The sequence below is a fragment of the Mauremys reevesii genome, linkage group 8 (genome assembly GCF_016161935.1).
Source record: "Mauremys reevesii isolate NIE-2019 linkage group 8, ASM1616193v1, whole genome shotgun sequence".
NCBI classification, from domain to species: Eukaryota; Metazoa; Chordata; order Testudines; family Geoemydidae; genus Mauremys; species Mauremys reevesii.
Genome location: NC_052630.1, coordinates 106,053,564 through 106,078,800, shown reverse-complemented (window position 1 = coordinate 106,078,800; position 25,237 = coordinate 106,053,564). Strand labels below are relative to the sequence as shown.

Here is a 25,237-nt window from a genome sequence, read left to right as displayed (position 1 = left end):
GACATGGACACGCAGCCAAGCCGCTCTGCTTCCTTCCCGGAGAGGGCTCCGGTGCATGGGGGTGGCTGCCAGTGAAGAATAAAGCAAACGGCAGGGAAGTGCAGAGCAGGGACGTGCCGGGAAAAGCTGCGCCCTGCGGGGGAGCAGGAGGATGGAGCAGTGGGGGGAGGACACCACGCCGGGAGGGCTTGCAAGCACTCTGGAGGACGGTGCAGGGTTTTATGAGCCCCGCCGAGGCCTGGCTAGCTCATACCAGCCTCGGGCTGTTTAGGGCATTGCATTTAGCGGCCTCTTTCTGTGTCACAGGCTCCCAGCCATGTTTCAAAATACACCGTCGTGGCTGGCTCAGCAGACTCTGGTTAAACGGAAGGCAAACGCAGAGCGGGGGAGGGGGAAGGAAGAGATCACGCTGGGTGGGGGAGGATGACAAAGTCTCACATCGCGGGTGATATTTGGGGTCAGGCGGCGGAGGGGGCGAGGTCGGCTGGCTCTTGCTCTCCCTGGCCTGGCTGTTTGCTCCTTCCCCGTCTCGTCCTTCAGCCGGCCTGTGCTGCGCTTCCCTTTGCCGTGCCAAAGTTTCCCTCCGAGTTCCCCCCTCCGCAGGGGACAGCCCATGCCCTCGGTATTCTGGGCACCAATTCGGTTTGTGCCCCTGGCTTTCCGTGTCCCCCAGCGCGGGACGCGGCCCTGGAGCTGTCTGTGGTTGGCCCGGCTCGCCTGGCTGGCTCGTTGCTCGTTGTCGGTTAATGAGACGTTTGCTGAGCTCGCTCGTTGGGAAGTGGTTCCTGTGGCTAATTGTCCTCCCGGCGTGCGCTGCAGCCCAGGCGAGAAGCAGCCCCCGGCGGGTTAAAGCGCACCCGGGGCGAAGTCCAAGGCAGGCAGGGCCGCCAGCCGCCGTCAAAGGGGAGTGGTGCATCCTCCATCCCGGGGAGTCTCCCAGTAAACGCCAGGCGAGCTCAGCCAGCAGGCGCCAGGCTTGCTGCCGGCTGCCCTGGGTGACGTTCTCCGGGGGGGGCTCAGACCAGGTGCTCAGAGCGGGCCCTGCTGGCAGGGAGATCTCTGGCTACTCCAGGGCTGCGGCTCGGCTCAGCCGAGCGGCCCATCCAGGCTGGTCCCAGACCAGGCCCGTGCGCTCTGATCTGGTCCCCGGTCTCTGACAATAGCCAGCCCTTGATGCTCGTTCCAGTTCACGCTGGGACCCTCCTTCTGCCTGGCGACGCACCGTGTCACTCCGGGGGCAATTCGCTCCTGCCCCCAGCGGCAGACGAGACCCTCGTGCCCAGACACATGCGGGCTCAGCCAAGGGGGTGGCAGCTCTTCCATGGAGCCTGCGGTGGGGGCTGCAGTGCTGGCAGCATATGGCAGAGCACGATCAGCTGGGGGCAGTCTCCACCACGCCTCCCCCCCCACACACACACACGCTCCCTGCGTCTGCTTCCATCTGCTTCATGGAACATGCTCCGGCCCCCTGAGTGTCAGTCGGTCGTGGTGAACCTTGGGCTTGCCCAAGTTAAAATCCCCTCTGTCAGCCCCCCGCATGGCGTGCTCCCTCCGCCCTGCCAAAGCAGCGACGCCCCATTGGAGACGTGGCCAAGGGCGGTGGGATCGACGCTGCCTGGGGCTCCAGGGCTCAGGGGTCAGAGCAGGTGTCTAGCGTTGAAACTGGGTGCAGGTCCAGCACCCCGGCTCTCCACGGTGCTTCTGCAGCCTGGCCTTGACTGGAGAGGAGGGGGGCACTGGGTCATGGGCGGGGATGGAGAGTCGGGTACTCTGATGGGATGGACAGTCCTGTCCCCCTGGCTGTGGTGGGTGGGGGTCAGAGAGATGCTGCTGAGAAAATGCCTCCTCTCCCCCCTCCAGGAGAAATGGCCTGGCACCCCGCAGGCAGGCAGTGGGGTCAGGAATTGGGGGAGGAGGGGTTGCTGTGGCCCAGCTGGAAGGAGGATTAGGGTTTTCCTGTTGCTCTGGATGGTGGGAAGCAGCTGCAGTCGGCAGCCTGCTGTGATACTGTTGACACCTCCTGGTGTTACCTCCGGGCAGCGGGATGGGGCAGTGGCGACCTGCCAGCTGGCCCCGGGCCCTGGCTCATGGGAAAGCACTGAGAGAAGAGGCCTGTTTGCCGATGCTCAGGTGACAGTTAATCCTGTTTCCTCTGCCCCAGCTCACACCCCCAAAAGCCTCCGGGGCTCCCTTCCAGCTGCGGCCGCTCTCTGGGAAAGGCTCGCAGCCTTCGCCTGCTGATTGGCAAGGGCAGAGCAAGTCACCGCCAGGCTTCCTGGCAATGCGGGTGCCACCCGATCCAGCCTCTGCAGGGGCGCAGTTTGTCATGGCAGGCGGCCCCTGCTCGGGAGAGGGCCAGGACTGGAGTAAGAGGGGTAGTGTGGGATTGAACGGCCTTGGCGGAGCTGAGGGGGAGCCCAGGACTGGGGTAGCAGGGGCTGTGGGTCAGGATTGAGGGGCACGGGGGGGGCGAGAGTCCAGGGCTGGGGTAGCAGGAGCTGCAGATTGGGAGTGAGGGGCACCGGCTGAGCTGTGTCCTGGCCTAGCGCAGCGGGCGGAGGGTGCTGCTGGAAGGCCCTCTCCATGTGCTGCCTGCAGCTGGGCGCAGGCTCTGCTGATAACGGCAATCGGTCCGTGCCCCTCACTGGAGCAGACGGGATGTTCTCCGCAGCACTGCCCAGCCCAGTTCTCTCTGTCCCTGGCCCCCTTCTCTGTGCTCTGGGGTTTCATTCCCAGTGGGGTGGTCACCGGGTGACCCTGCGGAGCCATGGATCAGGGTGCCCACAGCCAGCCCTGCCCCGCAGGTGCCCAACACCCAGCCAGGAAGGTGCCAGTGAATTCCCTGCTGTGTGCCCCAGCTTGGCAGATGGGCCTGGCAGAAAGGTGGGAGCACGGGGGGCTGGCACGCGCTGCGGGGTTAACGAGAGGCCTGGCTGCCAGCCCCCAGGCACAAGGCCGGCTGTTTGCTTTGAGCCCAGGTTTGCCTCAGCATGGCCTATGGCTGGGAAAAGCTGGGCCTGCTTTCCTCCCCGCTGGGGCCAACAGGACAATGTCACGGAGCCCCCGGGCGCTGCTCTGGAGCTGCTCCCCACAAAGCCTGGCAGGACTCTGGGGAGCCTCCTCTCCCTCGGAGCAGCCTGTCTGCAGGGCAAGAAGCTCACACGGCTTCACCTCCTGGGTCTCTCCTTGGAGCATTCAGCATCCTCTGCCCCTCCGTGCGCTTCCCCCAGCGAGTCCGCCCAGGCGGGGTCCTGGGGGGGCCACAGGGTCCTGCACCCCCACTTTGCAGTCAGACGTGACTCTCAGCCAGCCAGTGACACAGAGGTTTATTCGATGACGGGAACAGGGTCTAACACAGAGCTTGTAGGTACAGAGAACAGGACCCCTCGGTCGGCTCCATCCTGGGGGGCAGTGAGCCAGACCCCCACGTCTGCCCTCACTTCTCGTCCCCAGCCAGCTCCAGACTGAAACACCCTCCAGCCCCTCCTCCTCTGCTGAGTTCCTTTCCCGGGCCAGGAGCTCACCTGACCTCTTTGTTCTCCCCACCTTTAGCATCCCCTTGCAGCGGGGAAGGGCCTGGCCATTAGTTGCCAGGAGACAGAGGGTCGGCCAGAAACTGAGGCACCCACACAGGATTCAGAGGAAACATTAAGAACAGCCCCACTTCGTCACAGATGGCAGCTGCCGCCTCTGCTGATCTGCTCCCGAGCCCCTGGCTGGGCAGTCGTCATGTCTGGGCTCTGTGCGTTTTGTTGTCCCAGGCCTGCGGTGCATGGGTAAGGCCCCTCACCTCCTGGGGAGAGGGGAAAGTTTGCCAGCACTGGAAAGTGCCTGTGCACTACCTCCCCCTACAGGCTGGAATCAGACCTGCTCTACTCTGTGTCATAGGCCCTATACTACTCTCTGCTAATGAGGAGTCTCCCTTTGCTCCAGAGGCAGGGGCTGCTGCTTTGGGAGCCGGCTCTGAGTCGCTGTCACTGTGGCATTATCTGTAACTCTGGCATGCAGCTGGGTGAGAACCAGGAAGCCGTGGGTGGCCCTGGAGTTGATGCAACAGCACAAGTGACCTTCCAGCCAGGGGCTCTGCAGCGGTGCTGCGCCTGTGGCAGCCGCAGTGCTCTCGCTTTCCACATCCTTGCTACACTGACCTACCTGAAGGTGTGGCGTCAGCCCGGCTTGCAGCAGTGCTCTTGCACAGCCAACAGCTTCGCCTGCGAGCTCCCAGGCCCACACACAGGAGCTGGGCACCTTGCCAAATGCTGACAGGGCAGGGCCCATCCACCCATTGGGGCTGTACCAGCACTCACTGGGCGGGAACAGGCATTTGCGCCCTGGGTGAGCTCCAGCACGGCCTCGGGCGCTCTCAGCGCGCTTTGTTCAGCCTCGAAGCCCCCAGCGTCTGGGAAGTGGCTGCCACCAGCTCTGTGCCCCACGCCCTGCACGGCATGGCGGATGCAACGGGTGTACGAATGCAGCAGTGTCCTGGCAGTGGCTCCGGCCTGGCGGTGGGGAGTGGGGGGCTCTCCTGCATCCCACAGAGATTTCCCCTTAACTCTCTGTGCTGGGAAAAGGAGCCAACTCATGTGACGAAGTGGGACTGTTCTAAATGTTTCCTCTGAATACTGTGTGGGTGCCTCAGTTTCCCCAATGCATTTCTTAAGTCTCTAGGGGGTGGGATAAAGGCCAGTGTGCATAAATCACCGACACTCTGTCTCCTGGCAACAAATGGCCGGGGCCCTTTCCCCTGCAAGGGAGTGCTAAAGGTGAACAAAGAGATCAGGTGAGCTCCTGGCCTGGGAAAGGAACTCAGCAGAGGAGCGGGGGCTGGAGGGGGTTTCAGTCTGGAGCTGGCTGGGGACGGGAAGTGAGGGCAGACGGGGTTGTCTGGCTCACTGCCCCCCAGGATGGACCCGGCTGAGGGGTCCTGTTCTCTGTACCTACAAGCTCTGTGTGTTAGACCCTGTTCCTGTCATCGAATAAACCTCTGTGTTACTGGCTGGCTGAGAGTCACGTCTGACTGCGCAGTGGGAGTGCAGGACCCTGTGGCTTCACCAGGACCCCGCCGGGGCGGACTCGCTGTGGGAAGCGCACGGAGGGGCAGAAGATGCTGAATGCTCCAAGTCAGACCCAGGAGGTGAAGCCGTGGGAGCTTCTTGCCCTGCAGACAGTCTGCTCCGAGGGAGAGGAGGCTCCCCAGAGTCCTGCCTGGCTTTGTGGGGAGCAGTTCCAGAGCATCGCCCGGGGACTCCGTGACAGCTCAGTAGCCCCAGAGCCTCTCTTGAGCCATGCGAGCAACCCCGTGTCTGAGCTGGAGAAGTGAGGGGGCCAGTCCCTCTCGGCCTCTCTCTGCCACTGAGGGGGCCAGCCACTGCCTGTTGGTGATGCAGGCACCTGCCTGGTGGGACTGGTCTGAGATCCACCCAGCTCATTGCACGTGAGGGCCATCAGCCAGGAGTGTGTCCCAGCCCCCGCGTCAGCCCATCCGCTCGAGCTGGCGTTTGGGGAAGCTGGAGGCCAGTTCCCTCTGTGGCTCATCAATCTAGCTCTTTTCCTTCCAGAGCCGAAAGGATTTCTCCCCCTGGCTGGGTGGCTGGCCGGGCGGATGTGGCTGGGATAGGCCTGAGTCGGAAACCCAAAACATCGGCCTCTGCAACGGCTGCCAGGGACTGCAGGCCAGGGCCTGTGCGTCAGGAAGGGACCCGGAGGAGAGAGCGTTTCTGTGCTATTTTCTCATCACCTGTGGGCATAATGAGCCGGGCGGGAGGGGGTGGCTAACGAGTCCCAGCCCCTGTGATTAGACCAGAGACCTCCACCGGCCAGCCGGCTGCCTCCTTTCCTAACGCCCAGCGAGGCGATGTGGCTGCAGCAGGCGGGGGTGGGGGGTTGCCCTCTGGGATGCAGGTGGAGGGGTAAGCAGGAAGCAGTGGGAAATCCCCACCCAGGCGGCCTGGCTTGGCTGGGACGCAGATGCGAAGTTTAGGCTCCCTTCCCAGTGCTGGCAGGCCCAGCCCCTGATGCAACGGCCCCAAGGCCATAGCCGGCTTTTCCCACACAGCGTCTGGCACTGAAGCTGCTGATGCAGCTAGACCAGCCCTGCACCTCCCCAGTGCCCCAACTCTGCTGGATGGGAGCCCCTGCCCCGGGCACTGCAGAGCCCCCTCCGTGGCACAGGCTGGGGGTGAGTGGGGCAGCGGCTGCACAGATACACTTATCCCTTGGCCCGCGTATATGACACAGGCGTGGGGCCCCGCTGCTCCAGCCCCCTCCTTTCCACAGGCTGCCTTTGGCCCAGTGTCTGGGGCTGACAACACCCCATTGCTCAATAAGGACAAATGCAGAATACTACACTGAGGAAGGAACAATCAGTTGCACATACACAAAATGGGAACTGCCTGCCTGGGAAGGAATGTACAGCGGAAAGGGATCTGTGACCACAACCTAAGTATGAGTCAACAATTTGACACTGTTGCAAAAAAAGTGAACATCGTTCTGGGCTGTATTAGCAGGAGTGTTGTAAGCAAGACACAAGTAGTAATTCGTCTGCTCTACTCTGCACTGATTAGGCCTCAACTGGAGTATTGTGTCCAGTTCTGGGCACCGCATTTCAGGAAAGATGGGGACAAATTGGAGAAAGTCCAGAGAAGAGCAACAAAAATGATTAAAGGTTGAGAAAACCTGAGCTATGAGGGAAGATCGGGAACACTGGGTTTGTTTAGTCTGGACAAGAGACAACTGAGAGGGGACATGATCACAGTTTTCAAAGATATAAACGGTTGTTACAAGGAGGAGGGAGGTAAATTGTTCTCTGACACTAGGACAAGAAGCAATGGGCTTAAATCGCAGCCAGGGCGGTTTAGGCTGGACATCAGGAAACACTTCCTAACAATCAGGGTGGTTAAGCACTGGAATAAATTGCCCAGGGAGGGTGTGGAATCTCCATCACTGGAGGTGTTTAAGAGCAGGCTGGACAAACACCTGTCAGGGATGATCCAGATAATACTTAGTCCTGCCATGAGTGCAGGGGACTGGGGGGGGTGTGAGTGGGACCGTGGCGGGCAGGTGTGGCTGAGGGGAGCATGGGTGGGCAGGGCCATGGAGGAGTAGGCAGGGCTGAGGGGAGCATGACTGGGCGGGTGGGGCAGGGCCGTGGTGGAGCCGGCAGGATCGTGAGGCATGTGGCTGGTGGGCAGGTTCATGGGGCACATGGCGGGGCGGGTGGGGCCGTGATGGGGCGGGTGGGACTGTGGCAGGGCCAGTGGAGCCATGGCGGGGCAGGTGGGGCGGGGCAGTGGTGGAGCCGGCGGGACCGTGGCAGGGTCGTGGGGCCCATGGCAGAGTGGGTGGGGCCATGGGGCACATGGCGGGGCAGGCGCGGCCGTGGCAGAGCAGGGTTGGGCTGGGTGGGCTCTGATGGGGTGAGAGGCATCTCACCCGCGTGTCACATGGTGGGCTCAGCTCAGTGCCTCCTGGCGCTCCTCACCGGCGGGCTAGAGGGGCCACCCGTGGCTGCAGCAGGAAGTCGCCAGCTTCCCTAAGCCCTGGCTTCTAGTGCCAGCATCGCCCTCTGCTGCAATTTCCTTTGCCCGTGGTTCGCTTTCCGGGGCCGCGCTGGCTGGACACGCCCAGCTGGGAGCGGGGCCAGGCAGGCTGGCCCCGGTGCTGAGCAGGGCGTAGCCGCCAGGGGGTCCTGGGAGGGGCGCGGCTTTTCCTTCCTCTGCTCACAGCCGCTGGGTGAAACTGGGGGAGGCGGGGGCGGCCAGGCCGTAGCGGGGGTGACCCGTCCCCTCCGAGCAGTCGCTCCTGGAGCAAGCGGGTGCCTGGCCTGCTCCCCCTCTGCTGCACCATGTCACCTCCTCGCGCAGAGTCCTGGCCTTGTGGCTGCCTTCCCACACGGCCCACGGTCTCGCTCTCCCACGCCTCCCCGCGCAGGAACCTGGAGCCTCTCAGAGAAGCCTCAGAGCCTGGGGCAGGTCAGTGGGGTGGGGACAGGACTGAATCACAGTCTGGGGCGAGTCACCGCCAGCTGGCAGCAGAGCTGGGCCTGGAGCCGAGGCCTCCGGACCCATCCTCCAACCTCCTCCCTCGTCGGCAAAGCACCGGTGATGGGAACCCAGTGACCGCCGGGGCTGGCACCTCTCCCGAGGGAAGAGGGGCCATTGGGGAGAGACACCAACCCCAGCCCAGCTCCCGCTCCCTTCTCCTGGGAGCTTGGGGACGGACTGGGCGTGGTTGGGATCACGCACTCGCCCCCCCGGCACATCTTCACCCGTCAGAGCCAGGGTGGGCCATGCTCAGAGACTGGGCGCTCGGAGAGGGCGCTGCCCGGCGGGGCCTTGCTCACCGGCAGCACGTGATTGCCTGCTTTCTGACTGGCCGAGGAGTCAGCCCATCCTCCGGGCTCCAGGGGAGAGGAAAGAGCCCGAGGCCGCCGGGGCAGAGCAGGGCCGCCCAGAGGATTCAGGGGGCCTGGGGCAAAGCGGGGGAGCTGTGGTGCTTGTACTCACCCGGCGGCGGGGGGGCCCTCAGTCACTCCGCGTCTTCGGCAGCACTGAAGGGCTCCCCGCTGCCGAAATGCCGGCTGAAGACCCGGATTGCCACCGGGCCAGGGCTCGCGGGGCCCCTGCAGGGCCCGGGGCCTGGGGCAAATTGCCCCACTTGCCTCCCCCCCACCCCCGGGCGGCCCTGGGTCAGAATCTCAGGGCTTCGATTTCCTCTTGTTAACAGTAACAAGAAGGGTTTCTTCAGGGATGTTAGCAACAAGAAGAAAGTCAAGGAAAGTGTGGGCCCCTTGCTGAATGAGGGAGGCGACATAGTGACAGAGGATGTGGAAAAAGCTAATGTACTCGCTTTTTTTGCCTCTGCCTTCACAAACAAGGTCAGCTCCCAGACTACTGCACTAGGCAGCTGTGACGAAGTGGGACTGTTCTTAATGTTTCCTCTGAATACTGTGTGGGTGCCTCAGTTTCCCCTATGCATTTCTTAAGTCTCCAGCATGCATAAATGGCTGACACTCTGTCTCCTGGCAACAAATGACTGGGGCCCTTCCCCCCCTGCAAGGGAATAGCTAAAGGTGAACAAAGAGATCAGGTGAGCTCCTGGCCCGGGAAAGAGACAAAGGCCAGAAAGGAGGGGCTGGAGGGGGTTTCAGTCTGGAGCTGGCTGGGGACGGGAAGTGAGGGCAGACGTGGGGGTCTGGCTCGCTGGGCCCCAGGATGGACCCGGCTGAGGGGCTCCTGTTCTCTGTACCTACAAGCTCTGTTTTAGACCCTGTTCCTGTCAGCTAATGAATCTCTGTTTTACTGGCTGGCTGAGAGTCACGTCTGACTGCAGAGTTGGGGTGCAGGACCCTGTGGCTTCCCCAGGACCCCTCCTGGGCGGACTCGCTGGGGGAAGCGCACGGAGGGGCAGAGGATGCTGAATGCTCCAAGGTCAGACCCAGGAGGTGAAGCCGTGTGAGCTTCTTGCCCTGCAGACAGTCTGCTCCAAGGGAGAGGAGGCTCCCCAAAGTCCTGCCTGGCTTTGTGGGGAGCAGTTCCAGAGCATCGCCTGGGGACTCCGTGACAGCAGCACAGCATGGGGAGGAGGTGACCAGCCCTCTGTGGAGAAAGAAGTGGTTCGGGACTATTTAGAAAAGCTGGACGAGCACAAGTCCATGGGGCCAGATGCGCTGCATCTGAGGCTGCTGAAGGAGTTGGCGGATGTGATTGCAGAGCCATTGGCCATTATCTTTGAAAACTCATGGCGATCAGAGGAGGTCCCGGATGACTGGAAAAAGGCTAATGTAGTGCCCATCTTTAAAAAAGGGATGAAGGAGGATCCAGGGAACTACAGGCCAGTCAGCCTCACCTCAGTCCCTGGAAAAATCATGGAGCAGGTCCTCAAGGAATCAATTCTGAAGCACTTAGAGGAGAGGAAAGTGATCAGGAACAGTCAGCATGGATTCACCAAGGGCAGGTCATGCCTGACTAACCTAATTGCCTTCTATGATGAGATAACCGGCTCTGTGGATGAGGGGAAAGCAGTGGACGTGTTATTCCTTGACTTTAGCAAAGCTTTTGATACAGTCTCCCACAGTATTCTTGTCGGCAAGTTCAAGAAGTATGGGCTGGATGAATGGACTATAAGGTGGATAGAAAGCTGGCTAGGTCGTCAGGCTCAACGGGTAGTGATCAACGGCTCCATGTCTAGTTGGCAGCTGGTCTCAAGCTGCGTGCCCCAAGGCTCAGTCCTGGGGCCGGTTGTGTTCAATATCTTCATTAATGATCTGGAGGATGGCGTGGACTGCACTCTCAGCAAGTTTGCAGATGACACTGAACTGGCAGGAGTGGTAGATACGCTGGAGGGTAAGGATAGGATACAGAGTGACCTAGACAAATTGAAGGATTGGGCCAACAGAAACCTGATGAGGTTCAACAAGGACAAGTGCAGAGTCCTGCACTCAGGACGGAAGAATCCCATTCACTCCTCCAGACTAGGAACCGAATGGCTAGGCAGCAGTTCTGCAGAAAAGGACCTAGGGGTTACAGTGGACGAGAAGCTGGATATGAGTCGACAGCTTGCCCTTGTTGCCAAGAAGGCTAACGGCATTTTGGGCTGTATAAGTAGGAGCATTGCCAGCAGATCGAGGGACATGATCATTCCCCTCTATTTGACATTGGTGAGGCCTGATGTGGAGTACTGTGTCCAGTTTTGGGCCCCACACTACAAGAAGGATGTAGAAAAATTGGAAGAGTCCAGTGGAGGGCAACAAAAATGATTAGGGGGCTGGAGCACATGACTTATGAGGAGAGGCTGAGGGAACTGGGATTGTTTAGTCTGCAGAAGAGAAGAATGAGGGGGGATTTGATAGCTGCTTTCAGCTACCTGAAAGGGGGTTCCAAAGAGGATGGAGCCGTGGTGGCAGATGACAGAACAAGGAGCAATGGTCTCAAATTGCAGTGAGGGAGGTCTAGGTTGGATATTAGGAAACACTATTTCACTAGGAGGGTGGTGAAGCACTGGAATGGGTTCCCGAGGGAGGTGGTGGAATCTCCTTCCTGAGAGGTTTTTAAGGTCAGGCTTGACAAAGCCCTGGCTGGGATGATTTAGTTGGGAACTGGTCCTGCTTTGAGCAGAGGGTTGGACTAGATACCTCCTGAGGTCCCTTCCAACCCTGATAGTCTATGATGCAACCCCCATCCCTGCGGGGCTGCTGAGCGCCTGGGGCTGGGAAATCAGCCTGCGGAGAGGAACCTCTTCCCCAGCTGCTCCAGAGTCCGAGATCAGCTGGGGGTGGATTTCCATGGTGACGCTGGGGCTCCCCTTCCCAGAACCTTTTCTCTGACATCCTGCAGAGGGCTGGGGGCATCACTTGCTAGGTCCCCAGTGGCTGGGCCATTATCTGGGCCAGGCCCCAGCCAGCTAGGCATCACCCCCACCTGGTTCTCGGGGTTCTTCCTGCAAACAAAACAACCCCCCCACCTAGTTACCCAGGCAGCCCATCGGGTAAACTGAGGCACACACACAAGTCATACAAAATATTATGAAACGTTCCACTCTGTCACACCGGGGTCGGGCAATCCATTCCTCTTCAGTCACCCCCCTCTCCATTAATTTTGCAAGGGGTAGAGGTCAGGACCCGCACCTGGCCATCCCACTGGAATGGCGCAGCGGGAGCCCCCTGCCCCACCCCTCTTTAGTACATCTTGGGGTGGGGGAGCTTTGAAACCCCCTCATTTCCTCCAGCCACAGTGCCACATCCCTGCCGGTGCTGCCTGGCCTCCCTCTGCGAACCAACCAGCCCAGCGCATCTGGGAGCAGCAGCAAGGCCTAGTGGTTAAAGTAAGTGGCTGATGTTTGTAAGGTGCTTTGAGAGCCTTGCCTGGAGGCTGCGCTGGCTGGTGGCTCCGGGTCCCTTCAGCACTGATGGCTGGTTCCCAGGCGTAGTTTATACCGCTGGGTCCTTTGCCCTGGGGTCCCGGCATGAAGCCCAAAGGCAGCAGCACAACCGCAGGCAGGGCCTGGTGCCACTGCCTCGCCCAGGGCTGGGGAATTGAATGGTTTGCGTAGCAGTGGGGAGCGGTGTTAGCGCAGCTGCGCCGGGTCTGGTCGCTGGCACCTGCCGGCTGGGCCCGCCAGGGTCTGCATCGGCCTTGGAGCAGCCCACCCCCTGCAGGGCTGACCCGTGTGCAGTGCCGACGCGGAGCGAAGCCCCCCCAGGTCCGAGGGCCAAGCCCAGAGCCTCCGAGTGCCTAACTTCCATTGGAGTCAAATACCTTAAACACCCCGAAAAACAGGCCCGAGGGCTCACATGGCTCCTTAACCCCAGCAGCATAGGAGAAGTAACTAACCCCCCAAAACCAGCCACCCGGGGTGGGGAGGGTATTAACAACAGTGGGCAAAGCGGGGGGGCTTTTCCTCCAGCGGGGACCTGGGGGCACGGCAGGGGTGGGTGGCATGCTGGGATTTCCTCTGTTCGGCTCCAGACTGAGCTGAGCCGGGCACGTCCCAGATTCAAGGTTACACCGAAACTTGGTCCCTGTATGTACATTGGCCCATCGCATTGCAGCTGCTCTGCAGTTCATCCCTGTGACAAACTGGGGCTGTTCTTACTGTGGCCTGTGAATGCTGAGGGCGGGTTGGTGTTGGCCTGGGAGGACGGTCTGCACTGGGGATGGGAGACTGGCTGGAGAGAGAATACCTGACGGTGTAACGTGAGAACCCAGGAAGGGGTTGGAGGCCAGGTGACACCTCTGCCCGGGAAGCTGAACAAAGGCTGGAGAGTGAGAGGGTTTCAGGAGGTGGCTGGGGAATGGAGGGAAGGACAGACGGGGCTCTGACCCCCCAAGGGGGCTCTGATGCTCCTGGGACCCCAAGATGGACCTAACTGGGGAGGATCCTGTTTGTAGCGGCAAGGCCTGTCTGCGACTGTGTTCCTGGCTTCCGAATAAACCTTCTGCTTTACTGGCTGGCTGAGAGTCCCGGTGAATCGCAGGAAGCCGGGGGTGCAGGGCCCCGACTCCCCCACACTCCGTGACAATCCCACACTCGGCGGTGGGCTTGGTCACCTGGGAGGAACCCACACGCTGGCTCCTTTCAGCTTCCTCTTTCCCTGTCCATCTCCCTCTGGCTCTTTGTGATGCTTCCCGACATCCAGGCTGGTGCTCAGTTCACTGAGCCCTTTACCTGCCTAAGTGGGCACAACCGTTTCCAGGCCATGTTCACCACCCTGCCCCGTCTTCCACGAAATGCAGCCTCCCCCGGGTTGAGTGCCCCACGTCATGCCAGGCCTACGCCGTGACACTCCCCCGGATCCACCTGGCCGAGGGGCCCCGGCGAGGGGCTGGGGGCTCTCCCTTCTGCCAGCCTCCCCACGGTGCTGAGTCAGACTGGAACGGTGCGTGTCAGCGCCGTGGTGGGGATCTCCTGGCGGCGCTCGGTGTGGGCGGGGGAGTGACGGTGGCTTCTCTCTTCCCCCACAGTCTGTCTGTCTCTCTGTCTCCTGCAGCTGTGCATCGACTTCCTCACGGGCGCGCTGAGCGTGGAGCTGGTGTGCGAGGTGCTGCAGGTGAGTCCCCGCCCTCCCCTTCTGCTGGCTCTGCTCCCAGGGGCCCGCGACTGTGATGCCTCCTCCTCCGCTGCTCTCACACACAGCCCCGGACACGTGGGCGGCTCTCTGCCCTCACGCCGTGCGGCCCCAAACAGCTGGGCCCCAACCCCTGCCAGCTGGGCCCGGGCCAACCCCTGGGCAGACAGGGCACGTGGCCTGGGGCGGGGTGTTGATGGCGAGGAGCAGGTTGGCCTCTCTCCTGAAGGGTCCCCCAGCAGGATCTGGCCCCAGGCAGTGGGTTGATGTCTAAGGTGAGTGAGAGGAAGACTGGGGCAGTGGAGGTGGGCATCCTTGGGACCCTCTGAGGTGTCCCAGAGATCAGCTGAGGCGCCTGCGGCAGGGACGAGGGATGCCAGCGGGATCCCTTATGAGAACTGCCTCCGGCTTCGGGGATCCCCCCTGCCCAAGCGTTCCTCGGCTGCTCCCTGAGCCCCTCCTCCAAGATAGCCTGGGCCCCAGGTCCTGGGAGGGGGGTACTCGCAGCTCGGCCCAGCTGGGCCCACGGCGTGCGTCCTGCCAGAGAAGGGGGAGGCCGGGCATCTTGCGGGGCTGGAGTGCAGCAGCCCCTCTCCAAGCCCTGGCTTCGATCCCCCCTGCGCTGCCCGGGAGGGGAGCCAAGGCCCCATTCAGCCCCCCAGGGGGCCTATTGTGCGGGGGACTCTTTGTGCCCGGACACCTGCCCCTAAGGAAGTGAACTGGGCCATGCCGGCACAAAGGAGGCCAGCCAGGCAGCTGCAGCGTGTGGACGGGCCCTGCACCAGCCGGCCCTTTGTCTGCCGAGCCGGGGTTTTGGTGGAGGGGGTGATCCGCGTCGGTCCCCCCGCTGAGAGGTTTTAAGCCCTGGCTGGTTGGTTCCCATGGCAGCCAGCTCGCCCCGGAGGAAGCGTGGCCTGGCAGTCAGGTCAGGGGCCTGGCGGAGGAGCGGGGTGGGCTGGTATCAGCCGGGCTGTGCCATGCGGTGCCGAGTGGGGCATTGTTCTGTGCAGCCGGCTCCTGGTCCCTTCCCCGCAGGCTCCGGGGGCTGGGCCCCTTTGATCTAACAAAAGGCTCGTGCTGACTTTGTCTCCTTTGCCCTGATTTGTCCTTGCAGCTGCCTGGCGCGATCCCGAGCGCTGGCTGGGGGATGAGGCTAGAGCCATCGCGCTGGGTGGGACACGGGCACGGTGGGCAGCAGGGATCCCGGGACGACTTGAGTAGCCCCCCATGTGCCAGGTGCTTTGCAGGCCGGTTGGCGACCACGTCCCAGCCCCACAGAGCCAGTGTTCTGGATACGTCGCCTGCGTGGTGGTTGTGGGCCCCTGGGGGAAATCGAGGCCGGGTTCCATGCTGCCTGGGCGCTCGGGTGCTGTGGGACAAGCACAGTGTGGAAACCTGGCTGGAGGAGAAGGCAGAGCCCAGCTCCCAGCCCCTCGGTGCCAGGATGGAGCAGCCCTGGGGCAGGCCCGGCCGAGGAGGAGTGGATTGGCCCCTGGCTCTGGGCTCTCAGCTGTGGCTGTGGCATCCGTTCCCCTCAGCCCTGCCTCATGGGGGTGACAGCGAGTCCATGTGCCGGCTGTGGACCGAGGGGCTGAGAATCTCAGGGGTTTGGGGCCGGATCCAGAGCTCCCTGGAGTCAACCAGCCTTTGCACCAGGCCTTGTGACACCAGGCACAAGTCCTGGGCAGCCGGGATAGCCGGGTGCAGAGCGCTGCCCCAGACAGGAGCTCTGGGGGCTGCAGGGGGTGGCTTAGGTCCAATTCTGCCCTCATGGAGCTGGGGTAAGTCGGGAGCTGCCCGAGCCGGGCCCTGCAGGCTCAGCATACAGACGCAATGTGCCGCTCCTGGCCCGTAGGTCAGCGTGGCTCCGGGAGGTGGGGGGCAAGGACTGGGGCTGCCTGTCTCTGGAAGCCAGGGGGTCAGAGCTGGGCGCCTCGGAGGCCGTTTGCTCCCTGGCTGAACAAGACCATCAGGCTGGAGGTTGCAAAGGGGGAGGCACTCGCAGCCCAACGGGGCAGGGGGAGGGAGAGTCATGCTGCCTAAGTGACCAGCTCCACCGCCTCCGTCTCCCACCTTCGGGGAGCCCTGCCCTGAGTGCTGGTGCCCAGGCCTGGCGCTGCCTGGGCAGTGACCCGGCGGGTACAGACTGCAGGGCCGAGGGCTGCGCGAGGGAGCTTGCTGGGGCGGTGACCAAGTTCCCCACCGGGCCCGTTCCCACGCAGTCAGGCCCCTGCCTTGGGGCTCTGTGCAGGCATCGGGACGGGGTTTCTGCTGCTGAGCGCCTGGACCCAGCACGGCCTGTAGCTCTCCACGCTCCTGTTCTCCCTGGGAGAGGCCAGCGCCCGCCCCGCAGCCAGTTCTCCTCGCGGGTTGTGCCTGAGGCCCAAGGAAAATCTGGGCTGTCATGGAGTCCCCGGACGATACTCTGGAACTGCTCCCCACCAAGCCTGGCAGGACTCTGGGGAGCCTCCTCTCCCTTGGAGCAGCCTGTCTGCAGGGCAAGAAGCTCACACGGCTTCACCTCCTGGGTCTCTCCTTGGAGCATTCAGCATCCTCTGCCCCTCCGTGCGCTTCCCACAGCGAGTCCGCCCAGGCGGGGTCCTGGGGAAGCCACAGGGTCCTGCACCCCCACTTTGCAGTCAGACGTGACTCTCAGCCAGCCAGTAACACAGAGGTTTATTCGATTACAGGAACAGGGTCTAAAACAGAGCTTGTAGGTATAGCGAACGGGACCCCTCAGCCGGGTCTATTCTGGGGCCCAGCGAGGCAGACCCCCACGTCTGCCCTCACTTCCCGTCCCCAGCGAGCTCCAAACTGAAACCCCCTCCAGCCCCTCCTCTGCTCTGGCCTTTGTCTCTTTCCCGGGCCAGGAGGTCACCTGATCTCTTTGTTCTCCCACACCTTTAGCTTCCCCTTGCAGGAGGGAAGGGCCTGGGCCATTAGCTGCCAGGAGACAGAGTGTTGGCCATAACTGAGGCACCCACACAGTATTCAGAGGAAACATTAAGAACAGTCCCACTTCGTCACAGGGCCCCTCCTGGCTTAGCCTGGCCGCTTGTAACCCCGGGGACAGTCTCCGCACGGCAGGCGATGGCGCGTTCGGCTGATGCCCAGGCCCTGGGGGCTCCCTGGCTCTTTGAGCCGCTGTCCGCCTCGTCCCCACTGCCTGGCTGCTCGCTACGGGCACAGGATGGTGCTGCCACACCCAGGACCTGCGGGAAGCGGCTCGGAGGCTGTACTGGGGTGGGTGTTTGTGAACCTCACTGCTGCGCACAAGGAGACTCGCACAGCCCGGCCGCCGGGGAGGCAGGAGCTAGGACGCCGGAACGAATAGCCGCAGCAATGTGAAGTCAGCCCCTGGCCCGAGGCCCCTGCCTGGCTCAGGGCACAGACGGACAGTGCTCGCGTCCAGCCCCGCCTGCGATAACCAGCCACACTGACTGGATCCCAGCTGCTCCGGATCGGGCTCCCTTGTGCAGGGAGGGGTGGGCCCTGCCCGCAGAGTTTATAATCTCCGGTGCTGAGCCGAGTCCCCCATGAGCGAGGCTCTTAAACTACCTGGCTGGGCACCGGCGCAGAGGTAGCAAACCCTGAGCAGGAGCCAGGGCCAGATTTTCAAGTGCTCAGCATCCAGACCTGGAGGCAGATTTCCCCGAGCTGAGCGTGCGGCGTGGCGCGGTGCCGGGGAGCCCCAGCCCGCGCTGCCTCAGTGCGGTGCCCGGAGCGGAACAAGGAACTGGCCAGACGGGAGACGCCCCAGAAGTGTTGAGCTGTGGCTGGACCAGCGGGGAGGCCCTGCGGGCGGCCTGGCGGCTCAGGCACAGTGGAAGGAACGAGTCGATGCCCCCCGCTGGGCTCTCCGTTGGCCCAGGTGTCGTGGTGGGGAGCTCGGTGAAAGGTCTCAGTGCAGTCAGCAGCAGCCCAGCACGCCGGCCTGGCACGGGAAGAACAAGCCAGAGCACAGCAGCGGGGGCGGCCTGCCCTGGCCCCAGAGGTCAGCTCCGGCTGCCTGTCTCGGATCACAGGCAGCAGAGGCGGGGTGGATGCAGCCAAGGACTAGCGACTTGGAAAGACCCTCTGTGCGGGAAGAGGGGAGAGAGCTTGGCTACGCCGGGAGCAGTTGGACAAGGAGGGCCTGGGCATGAATCATAGACTCATAGACTCATAGATTTTAAGGTCAGAAGGGACCATTATGATCATCTAGTCTGACCTTCTGCACAATGCAGGCCACAGAATCTCACCCACCCACTCCTGTTACAACCCCGTGACCTATGTCTGAGTTACTGAAGTCCTCAAATTGTGGTTTGAAGACCTCAAGCTGCAGAGAATCCTCCAGCAAGTGACCCGTGCCCCATGCTGCAGAGGAAGGCGAAAAACCTCCAGGGCCTCTGCCAATCTGCCCTGGTGGAAAATTCCTTCCCGACCCCAAATATGGCGATCAGTTAAACCCTGAGCGTGTGGGCAAGACTCATCAGCCAGCACCCAGGAAAGAATTCTCTGTAGTAACTCAGATCCCATCCCATCTAACATCCCATCACAGACCACTGGGCATACTTACCTGCTGATAATCAAAGATCAGTTGCCAAATTAATTGCCAAAATTAGGCTATCCCATCATACCATCCCCTCCATAAACTTGTCAAGCTTAGTCTTAAAGCCAGATATGTCTTTTGCCCCCACTGCTCCCCTTGGAAGACTGCTCCAGAATTTCACTCCTCTAACGGTTAGAAACCTTCATCTAATTTCAAGTCTAAACTTCCTAGTGTCCAGTTTATATCAAGGCAACACATTTATGGAAGGGGAACGCTGGCCCAGGTATGCAGTGCTGGCCGAAGTCTCGGCAGAGTCTCTGTCACAGTCTACATAGTGTGTGACCCTGGGCACGTCACTTCACCGCTCCTTGCCTCAGTTTCCCATCTGTGACATGGGGACAATTATCCTTCCTTTGTTTTGCTTGGACTGGGAGCTGTCCGGTGCAGGGACTGTCTCTCTCTATCTTCAGTACCCGCACAACGGGGCCCCCATTGGTCAGCTGAGGCCAAGGAGCCACTGTCCTGACAGACCAGAATTAACCAGGGGTCCAGGAAGGATCAGCCCGTTAGAATTCCCAGTGACGTGTCCCGGAGGGTAAAGGGGATCTAAACCCGTCTGCTTCGTGGATTCAGACGCTTCCCCACTGGCCAGGTTCTCCCAGGACTGTCCGTCCTAGGATTTCCCGCACTTTTCTGGGCCTGGCCTCTGTCAGCGACAGGATACCAGGATAGATGGGCCCCTGGCCTGGTCTCTGCCAAATCTTGTGGCCCCGTGGTCCTTGCAAGGGGAGAGGCTGCGGGGGCAGCATGCCAGGCAGACAGCTCAGTAAGTGAGGACGGACCCGGGAGGCAGCGGCTCCTCCCTGCCTTGAATCGCGCTGGTTTCCCAGTGGGCAGGGACAGTGAAATCGCCCCATTTCTCCCTGCCAGCCTGTTCCCAAATTCCTCTCGCAGTGAGACCCAGCGCGGGAAGGGGCAGCCCCTTTTTCTACAAATCCCCCCTCCTACTCTCTTGCCTGCCAGGGTTCACCAGCTCTACCGATGCTAGTGGCTATCAGCACCTAGGAAGAGCTTTGCTCCCCTGGTGCCAGCTCTGGGTAGCGGGTGTGTGATGGGGCATCTGCCACACACTGGCCTATAAAGGGCTTAAGGGACCCTAAGGAGGCTGCACAGAAAGCAGCCAATAGGAGAGGGGCTGGGAGTGGCAGCCAATCAGGGCCGGGCAGGCCTACATAAGAAGGGCTGCTGAGCAGAGAAGCATCAGTTGCTCCCTGGAGCTCAAGGAGGGAGGACTGGCTGCTTTGGACAGAGCAGCGCTGGGTGGGATCAGGGGGGAGAGAGAGAGAGTGAGAGAGTGCAAGCTCCTGGCTGGCTGCTAAGACTGGCATGCTGAGGCCCCGAGATAAGGGTGGCGAAGGTACTGAAAGCGGCCCAGGGAAGCAGAATGAGAGGTTGGAGGGGATGCATTGTGTGGCTACTATCCACAGGGTCCCTGGGCTGGGACCCAGATGAGTGGACGGGCCTGGGTTCCTCCACCACTCACCACTGAGGAAGGGGCTGGACTGTCAGACGGTGGTACCTCCCCGTGGAAGGGGAGAGCATAGGGTGGGGCTTTGTCCTGAGAGGACGCTGCAGTCCTTGAAACGACACGGGTCCAGGAGGAGAAGTGATGGTGATGAGACATCACCAGAAGAGGGTGCTCTAGCTAGCAGAACTAATTCCCAGGACAGCCAGCAGGAGGCGCTAGCGTGATGAGTCGCAGCCCGTCACAGAATAGTTTCCTTGAAGCCCCAGCTCCTGGAGTCCCGTGATCACAGCAGAGGCAGTTTTCATTTCAAAAGACACAAGTTTCCAGCCCCCATCACTGCAGAAAACCAGGCGCAGGTGACCCCAAAAGGCTCTGAAAGCAGAAGGTGAAGCACCCTGAACATGTGCGGTCTCATGGTTTGGGGGGGCCTGCCTCCCTGGGGGTGGGCGACCACATTGGTCTGAGCAAGAGACTGGGAACCAGGCACTTCCCTGGTATTGTGACCCCATTGCGGCGAGCTGGTGATCATCCGCCGTGGCCGCACCCCTCTTGGAGAGCTCTGCTGGGCACAGTTAGGTTGTGGGATGCCCTTCAGCTGCCCCCGCTGGGCATATCAGGGCACCTCCTGCTGGGCACACATCTGTGCCTCACCCTTACTGCCCCAGGCGGCCTTCCACAGAGCCGGTCCCTGCTGATGCGCCCGTCACCGCAGCGTCTGGGCGCCCCGCACCGGCAGACTGGTGGGCTCCCTCCTGGGAATTCGGGGAGCTCCCTGCAGGCCTCGGCGTGGGGCAGCCGCGTGTAAAGAGCCGCGTGTGCCCCACTCAGCGAGCTGCAGAGCTAATAATAGCGCAGTGAGGTCAGCGCCGTTCCCCAGCGCTTCCTGTTTTGCTGCAAAGGGCGCCGTCTGCGGGTGGGGGTGGGGGTGAGGGTGGGGTGAGTGCGCCCAGGGCGGCGCAGTAACCTTTGCTGGGGGAGTTTACGTTCACGCCTGGTGACGCGCTTGGGACGCTCCCCGGGTCCCTGCCCCAGGCTGACATTAAAGCAGTGTGCGCTCCCCTCCCCCAGCCCCAGCCAGAGGCGTAACCCTCTGGGCAAGCTGCTCCCCTGGGCCGGGGGGCCTCCCCCATGCTGCCAGCTCCGCTGGGCTCCTAAGCCTGCAGTGGGCCAGCCCGGGGGGTGGAGGAGAGGGATGGCGGAGTCAGGAGTGGAGCAGGGGACGGCGAATGGGGCAGGGCAGATCCGGGGGCACCTGGCCCACTCTGGGTGAGGCAGGGCATGGCTGGCAATTCCTCCAGGTTCCTGGCTGATGGCTGGGTCTGGGCCAGCGCAGCCCCCCGGCCCCGACAGAAGGAGTTTGCCTGTCCGCCCCCCTCTGCTAGCGGCAGAGCTGCGCTCACATGTCCGTGGGGCCTGGGCTGGAGGCGGGGATGGGCTCTGCACCGTGCCATGGCTCCGGCTTGGGGATCCCCTGGGTCCATGGTGAGGATGCTGAGAGGGCAGAACGTGCCGCCGGGAGGCTGAGCCGGGCGCGTCCGGGGCAGCAGGAGCCAGGGAAGACCTGGTCGCGGGTCTGCCGTGCAGCGCAGCCAGAGCCGCACCGAGACAGCTCAGCACCAAACCCACAGTCGCTTCCCCTCTGGCGGCACCTGGGCCGAAGGGCTTGCGGAGGGAAACGCCCGCCGGCTGCTCAGCAGGGCCGAGGTCGAACTGCCGTGTCCAGACCGAGGCCCGTGCATCCATGGCCGGGAAGGTGCTGGCTTGGCAGCCATAGACTGATGGGCAGCAGGCCTGGCCCAGCCTGGCCCAGCTCCCCCTCCGCTCCCACTCCCAGTTCATGTCAGCGGGGATGGCGGCTTTCATTTCCACAGAGCCCCGAGGCGAGTCTGTCTCTCCGCCCACCCCCCGGAGACGAGCCAGGATCCCCCCATCACCCAGCCCAGGGCACCGTGCGGGGCAGGTCTCCCCGAGGGTTCACGTGCCCCCTGAAGGGAAAAGTCGAGCATCTCGTTCCGGAGTTGGTCTGCGACTGAGATGGTGCCGGCTGGGACCTTGCCGGCTCGACCGGCTGGAGCGTTAGAACAATCCTGCCTTGGCTGGCTGGGCCCGGCTGGGCCTGCCCTGGGAGGCGAGCGCCACTCGCGCTCAGCGTCAGATGGGGCACGAGAGGTGGGGCCAAGCGCCAGGGGAGGGCCAGGGAACAGAGCCAGCCGCTGGCAGCACAGACGAGAGGAGCAGGCTGGCAGGTGTGGGAGGAGAGGGCTCCTGCTGCCAGGCAAGCGGGTACGGGAGGAGCTGGGTGCCAGCTGTATTGCTGCTGGGACTCAGCGCCAGGGATCCCATCCTTTGGGGGGTCATTGCCCCCCGGGGGAGGGAGCTGAGCCTCTCATCCCTGGGCCCCATGTGCAGGGGGGCTGCGGGTCCCAGGCAGGTGATGTGGAAAGTTCCCATGGTGCAAAATGGGGCACATCAGCCCCCATGTTTGACACCGAGGGGCTGGCAGGCCACGCAGCAGGTTGGTCACGTCCAGGCCGAGCCGGGAGCAATCCACCGGGGTCACCCTTTGGCCTTAGAAACCTCACCATATCCAGCCAGATCAGCCGCTCTCTGGGCCCCATCCTATGAGGCACTGAGCACCAGGTGGGAGCCGGTCAGGACCTGGGAGGATCAGACCCTGCATAAAGCCCTCTGGTGGCAGTGGGGTGTTCCCCGCCCTGCTCTGTCTGGCCACGGGAGTCAGCCAAGCGGGGAGCGTAGAGGGGAAACCGAGGCGCAAGGCCACTCCTTGCAGCCAGTCTCCAGAGACCTGCTTCGGAGCAGGCTGGTGATGCCCTGGCCTCCTGGGGGATGCACCCCTCCACCCGGGCGGCTCCTGGCTCCCACCAGAGCCGAGGCTGCCTCTGCAGGGCAGGGGAGGGCTGAGAGCAGGCGCTGACAGAGGCAGTGATGTACAGTGGACAGAGCACTGGGCTGGCTCCTATTCTTGGCTCTGCCCCGGGCCTGCTGGGGGAACTTGGGCACGTTGTTCCCCCTCCCTGTGTCTCCCACTCTGCTGAGGAGCTCTTTGGGGCAGGGGCTGTCTGTCCCCCTGCACAGCACCCAGGGCCGGGGGCCTGATCTCAGCTGGGGGTCGGCGGGGGGCCCCGGCTCTGCCGGAAGAGAGTCAGCGAGGGCACCGGGTCTGCGAGGGCCGGGCCGGGGAGGGGAGGGGACGGGGCGGCTTTCCGAGGCGCAGGGAGATTTCCCCCCTGGGACTGCGAGCTGCTCTCGGTTGCTGATTGATTCAGAGAGTGGCTCAGAGCAGGGCTGGCGGCGAGGAGGAGGCCCCGGAGAACATGCTGACGCCGGGGTTTCTGTTCTGCTCCCAAGAGCCACGGGGCCTGCGCCGGTGCAGTCTGGAGTCGCTCAAAGGGCCCGATTCTCCCCTCGCTGACGCTGGCAGGCTGGTGGGGCCCTGAGAATGGAGCTGTGGGTTCCTAGCTGGAAGGGGCTCTGTCGCCCGGTGGTGCCTGCGTGAGAACTACCCCTGGCGGGTGTCATTCCCCCCCCGCTGACTGAGGAGGGCTGGACGTGACCACAAGACATGGGCAGGCAGGACTCCCGACAGCTCCTATTCCAGCCTGGCTCCCCTAGACACAGCTCTGCCGGTGCCCCTCACTCCTGACCTGCAGCCCGCCGGCTATTCCAGCCTGGCTCCCCCAACCCCAGCTCTGCTGGTGCCCCTCACTGCCAACCCGCAGCCAACCAGCTATTCCAGCCTGGGTCCCCCCCACCCCAGCTCTGTCGGTGCCCCTCACTCCCGACCCGCAGTCCCCCTGCTATTCCAGCCCAGCTCCCCTAGACACAGCCCTGCTGGTGCCCCTCAATCCCAACCCGCAGCCCCCTGCTAGCCCAGCCCTGGGCTCTACCCACCCCAGCTCTGACAGTGCCCCTCTCTCAGGCCTGTTAAAATCGAAGGGATTGTTGCCTGAAGCAGGGCTCAGAGTTCAGCCTGCCAGGAGCTGCTGGTGCTCAGGACATGAAATGAGCTGTGACGATGCGGTTCTGGCGGGACCCAACTGAGAGTGCCAGTTCAGGACCAATTGCTCAAACAGGGCAGTCACAGCCCTAGGCTGGGGTTTTTCCACCTCTAAGGCAAACCAAACCAGCCAGACAAAGAGGACTCTGGTCTCACCCCACTGGCTAACCACAAGTCACACAAGCAATTTCCTTAGACACCCCAGTCTCCCAGTATCACCACCAGTCCCACTCGTCCTGGGGATGAATGGTTATGAAAACCAACACCCCAATAAAAGAAAAAGGTTCCCTCGATCCCAAAGGACCAAGCCCCAGACCCAGGTCAATACACACATCAGATCTTACCCACAAATCACGCTGTTGCCAGTCCTTTAGAATCGAAAATCTAAAGGTTTATTCATAAAGGGAAAAAGGTAGAGATGAGAGCTAGAATTGGTTAAATGGAATCAATTACATACAGTAATGGCAAAGTTCTTAGTTCAGGCTTGTAGCAGTGATGGAGTAAAACTGCAGGTTCAAATCAAGTCTCTGGAACATCCCCTGCTGGGATGGGTCATTCAGTTCTTAGTTCAGAGCTTCAGTTTGTAGCAAAGTCCCTCCAGAGGTACGAAGCAGGACTGAAGACAAGATGGAGATGAGGCATCAGCCTTTTATAGGCTTTTCCAGGTGTAAGAACCTCTTTGTTCTTACTGTGGAAAATTACCGCAAAATGGAGTCTGGAGTCACATGGGCCAGTCCCTGCACTTTGCTGCATTACAAGGCATATCTGCCTCCTCTCCATGGGTCAATTGTGTAGCTGATGGTCCTTAATGGGCCATCAAGCAGGCTAGGCAGAGCTAACACCAACTTGTCTGGGGTGTCACCCAGAAGCACACCACAAGTTTGAAATACAGACAGGGTAGAGCCAATACTCATAACTTCAACTACAAAATGACACATGCACACAGACAGCATAGGTATAACCAGCAACCCAGAACCTGGTCTTACACACCTTATATGACGCCCTGTACATAAGATTTGGTGCCACTACAGGACCTCGGTTGCAACCATGTTCTATATAGTCCCATTATATCAATAACGTCACATGAGCCAAGAGAAATGCTCCCCCTGCTAGAGCATCGCCTAGGAACAAGGCGCATTTGTGGGTGGGGAGCTGCCCCTGGGCCAGCTGGACCAATGATCGATCTCTTCAGCTACAGCTGCCCCATGTCCTTAGGACGTTGCCTCGTGACGTTTCTGAGGCTGGCACATTCCACATAGGCTCTTGTTGTGTGGATGGTCATGGCAGACATTACCGGAGGGGTGTGGGGGAGTGGGCACTGTCACACAGCCAGCCAAGTGCGCGAGCAAGTGCTCAGTCTTGGGCAGACAAGCTGCGGGTGAGGCCCTGGTTCTGTGCAGAGGCAGCTGAGCAAGCCGCAGCAGCGTTATTCTCTGCTTTGGGCTCTGATTAGAGTCGTGGTTTGAGGCGGCTGCCAGCTGGGATTTCCCCTGTGCTGGTTGTGACCCGCTCTGGTCCAGGCCGGGTGCATGTGAGTAAATACGCCAATTGCACTTTGAATAGACCCTGACTCCACGTCACAGATTCCTCCTGCGC

At 61.8% G+C, this 25,237-nt stretch overlaps 1 protein-coding gene across 3 annotated transcripts in view; it reads left to right on the top strand.

The window, feature by feature from the left end:
* BTBD19 (BTB domain containing 19) overlaps window positions 1–25,237 on the top strand; it is a 66,403-nt gene that overhangs the window by 27,836 nt on the left and 13,330 nt on the right. For 2 of the 3 annotated variants that reach the window (XM_039483080.1, XM_039483077.1), the window contains exon 4: window positions 13,487–13,546. The exons of the other annotated variant lie outside the window; for it this stretch is intronic. In XM_039483080.1, coding sequence (XP_039339014.1) covers window positions 13,487–13,546 — 60 coding nt within the window. The remainder of the gene's footprint in view (window positions 1–13,486; window positions 13,547–25,237) is intronic. 3 annotated transcript variants of the gene reach the window in all.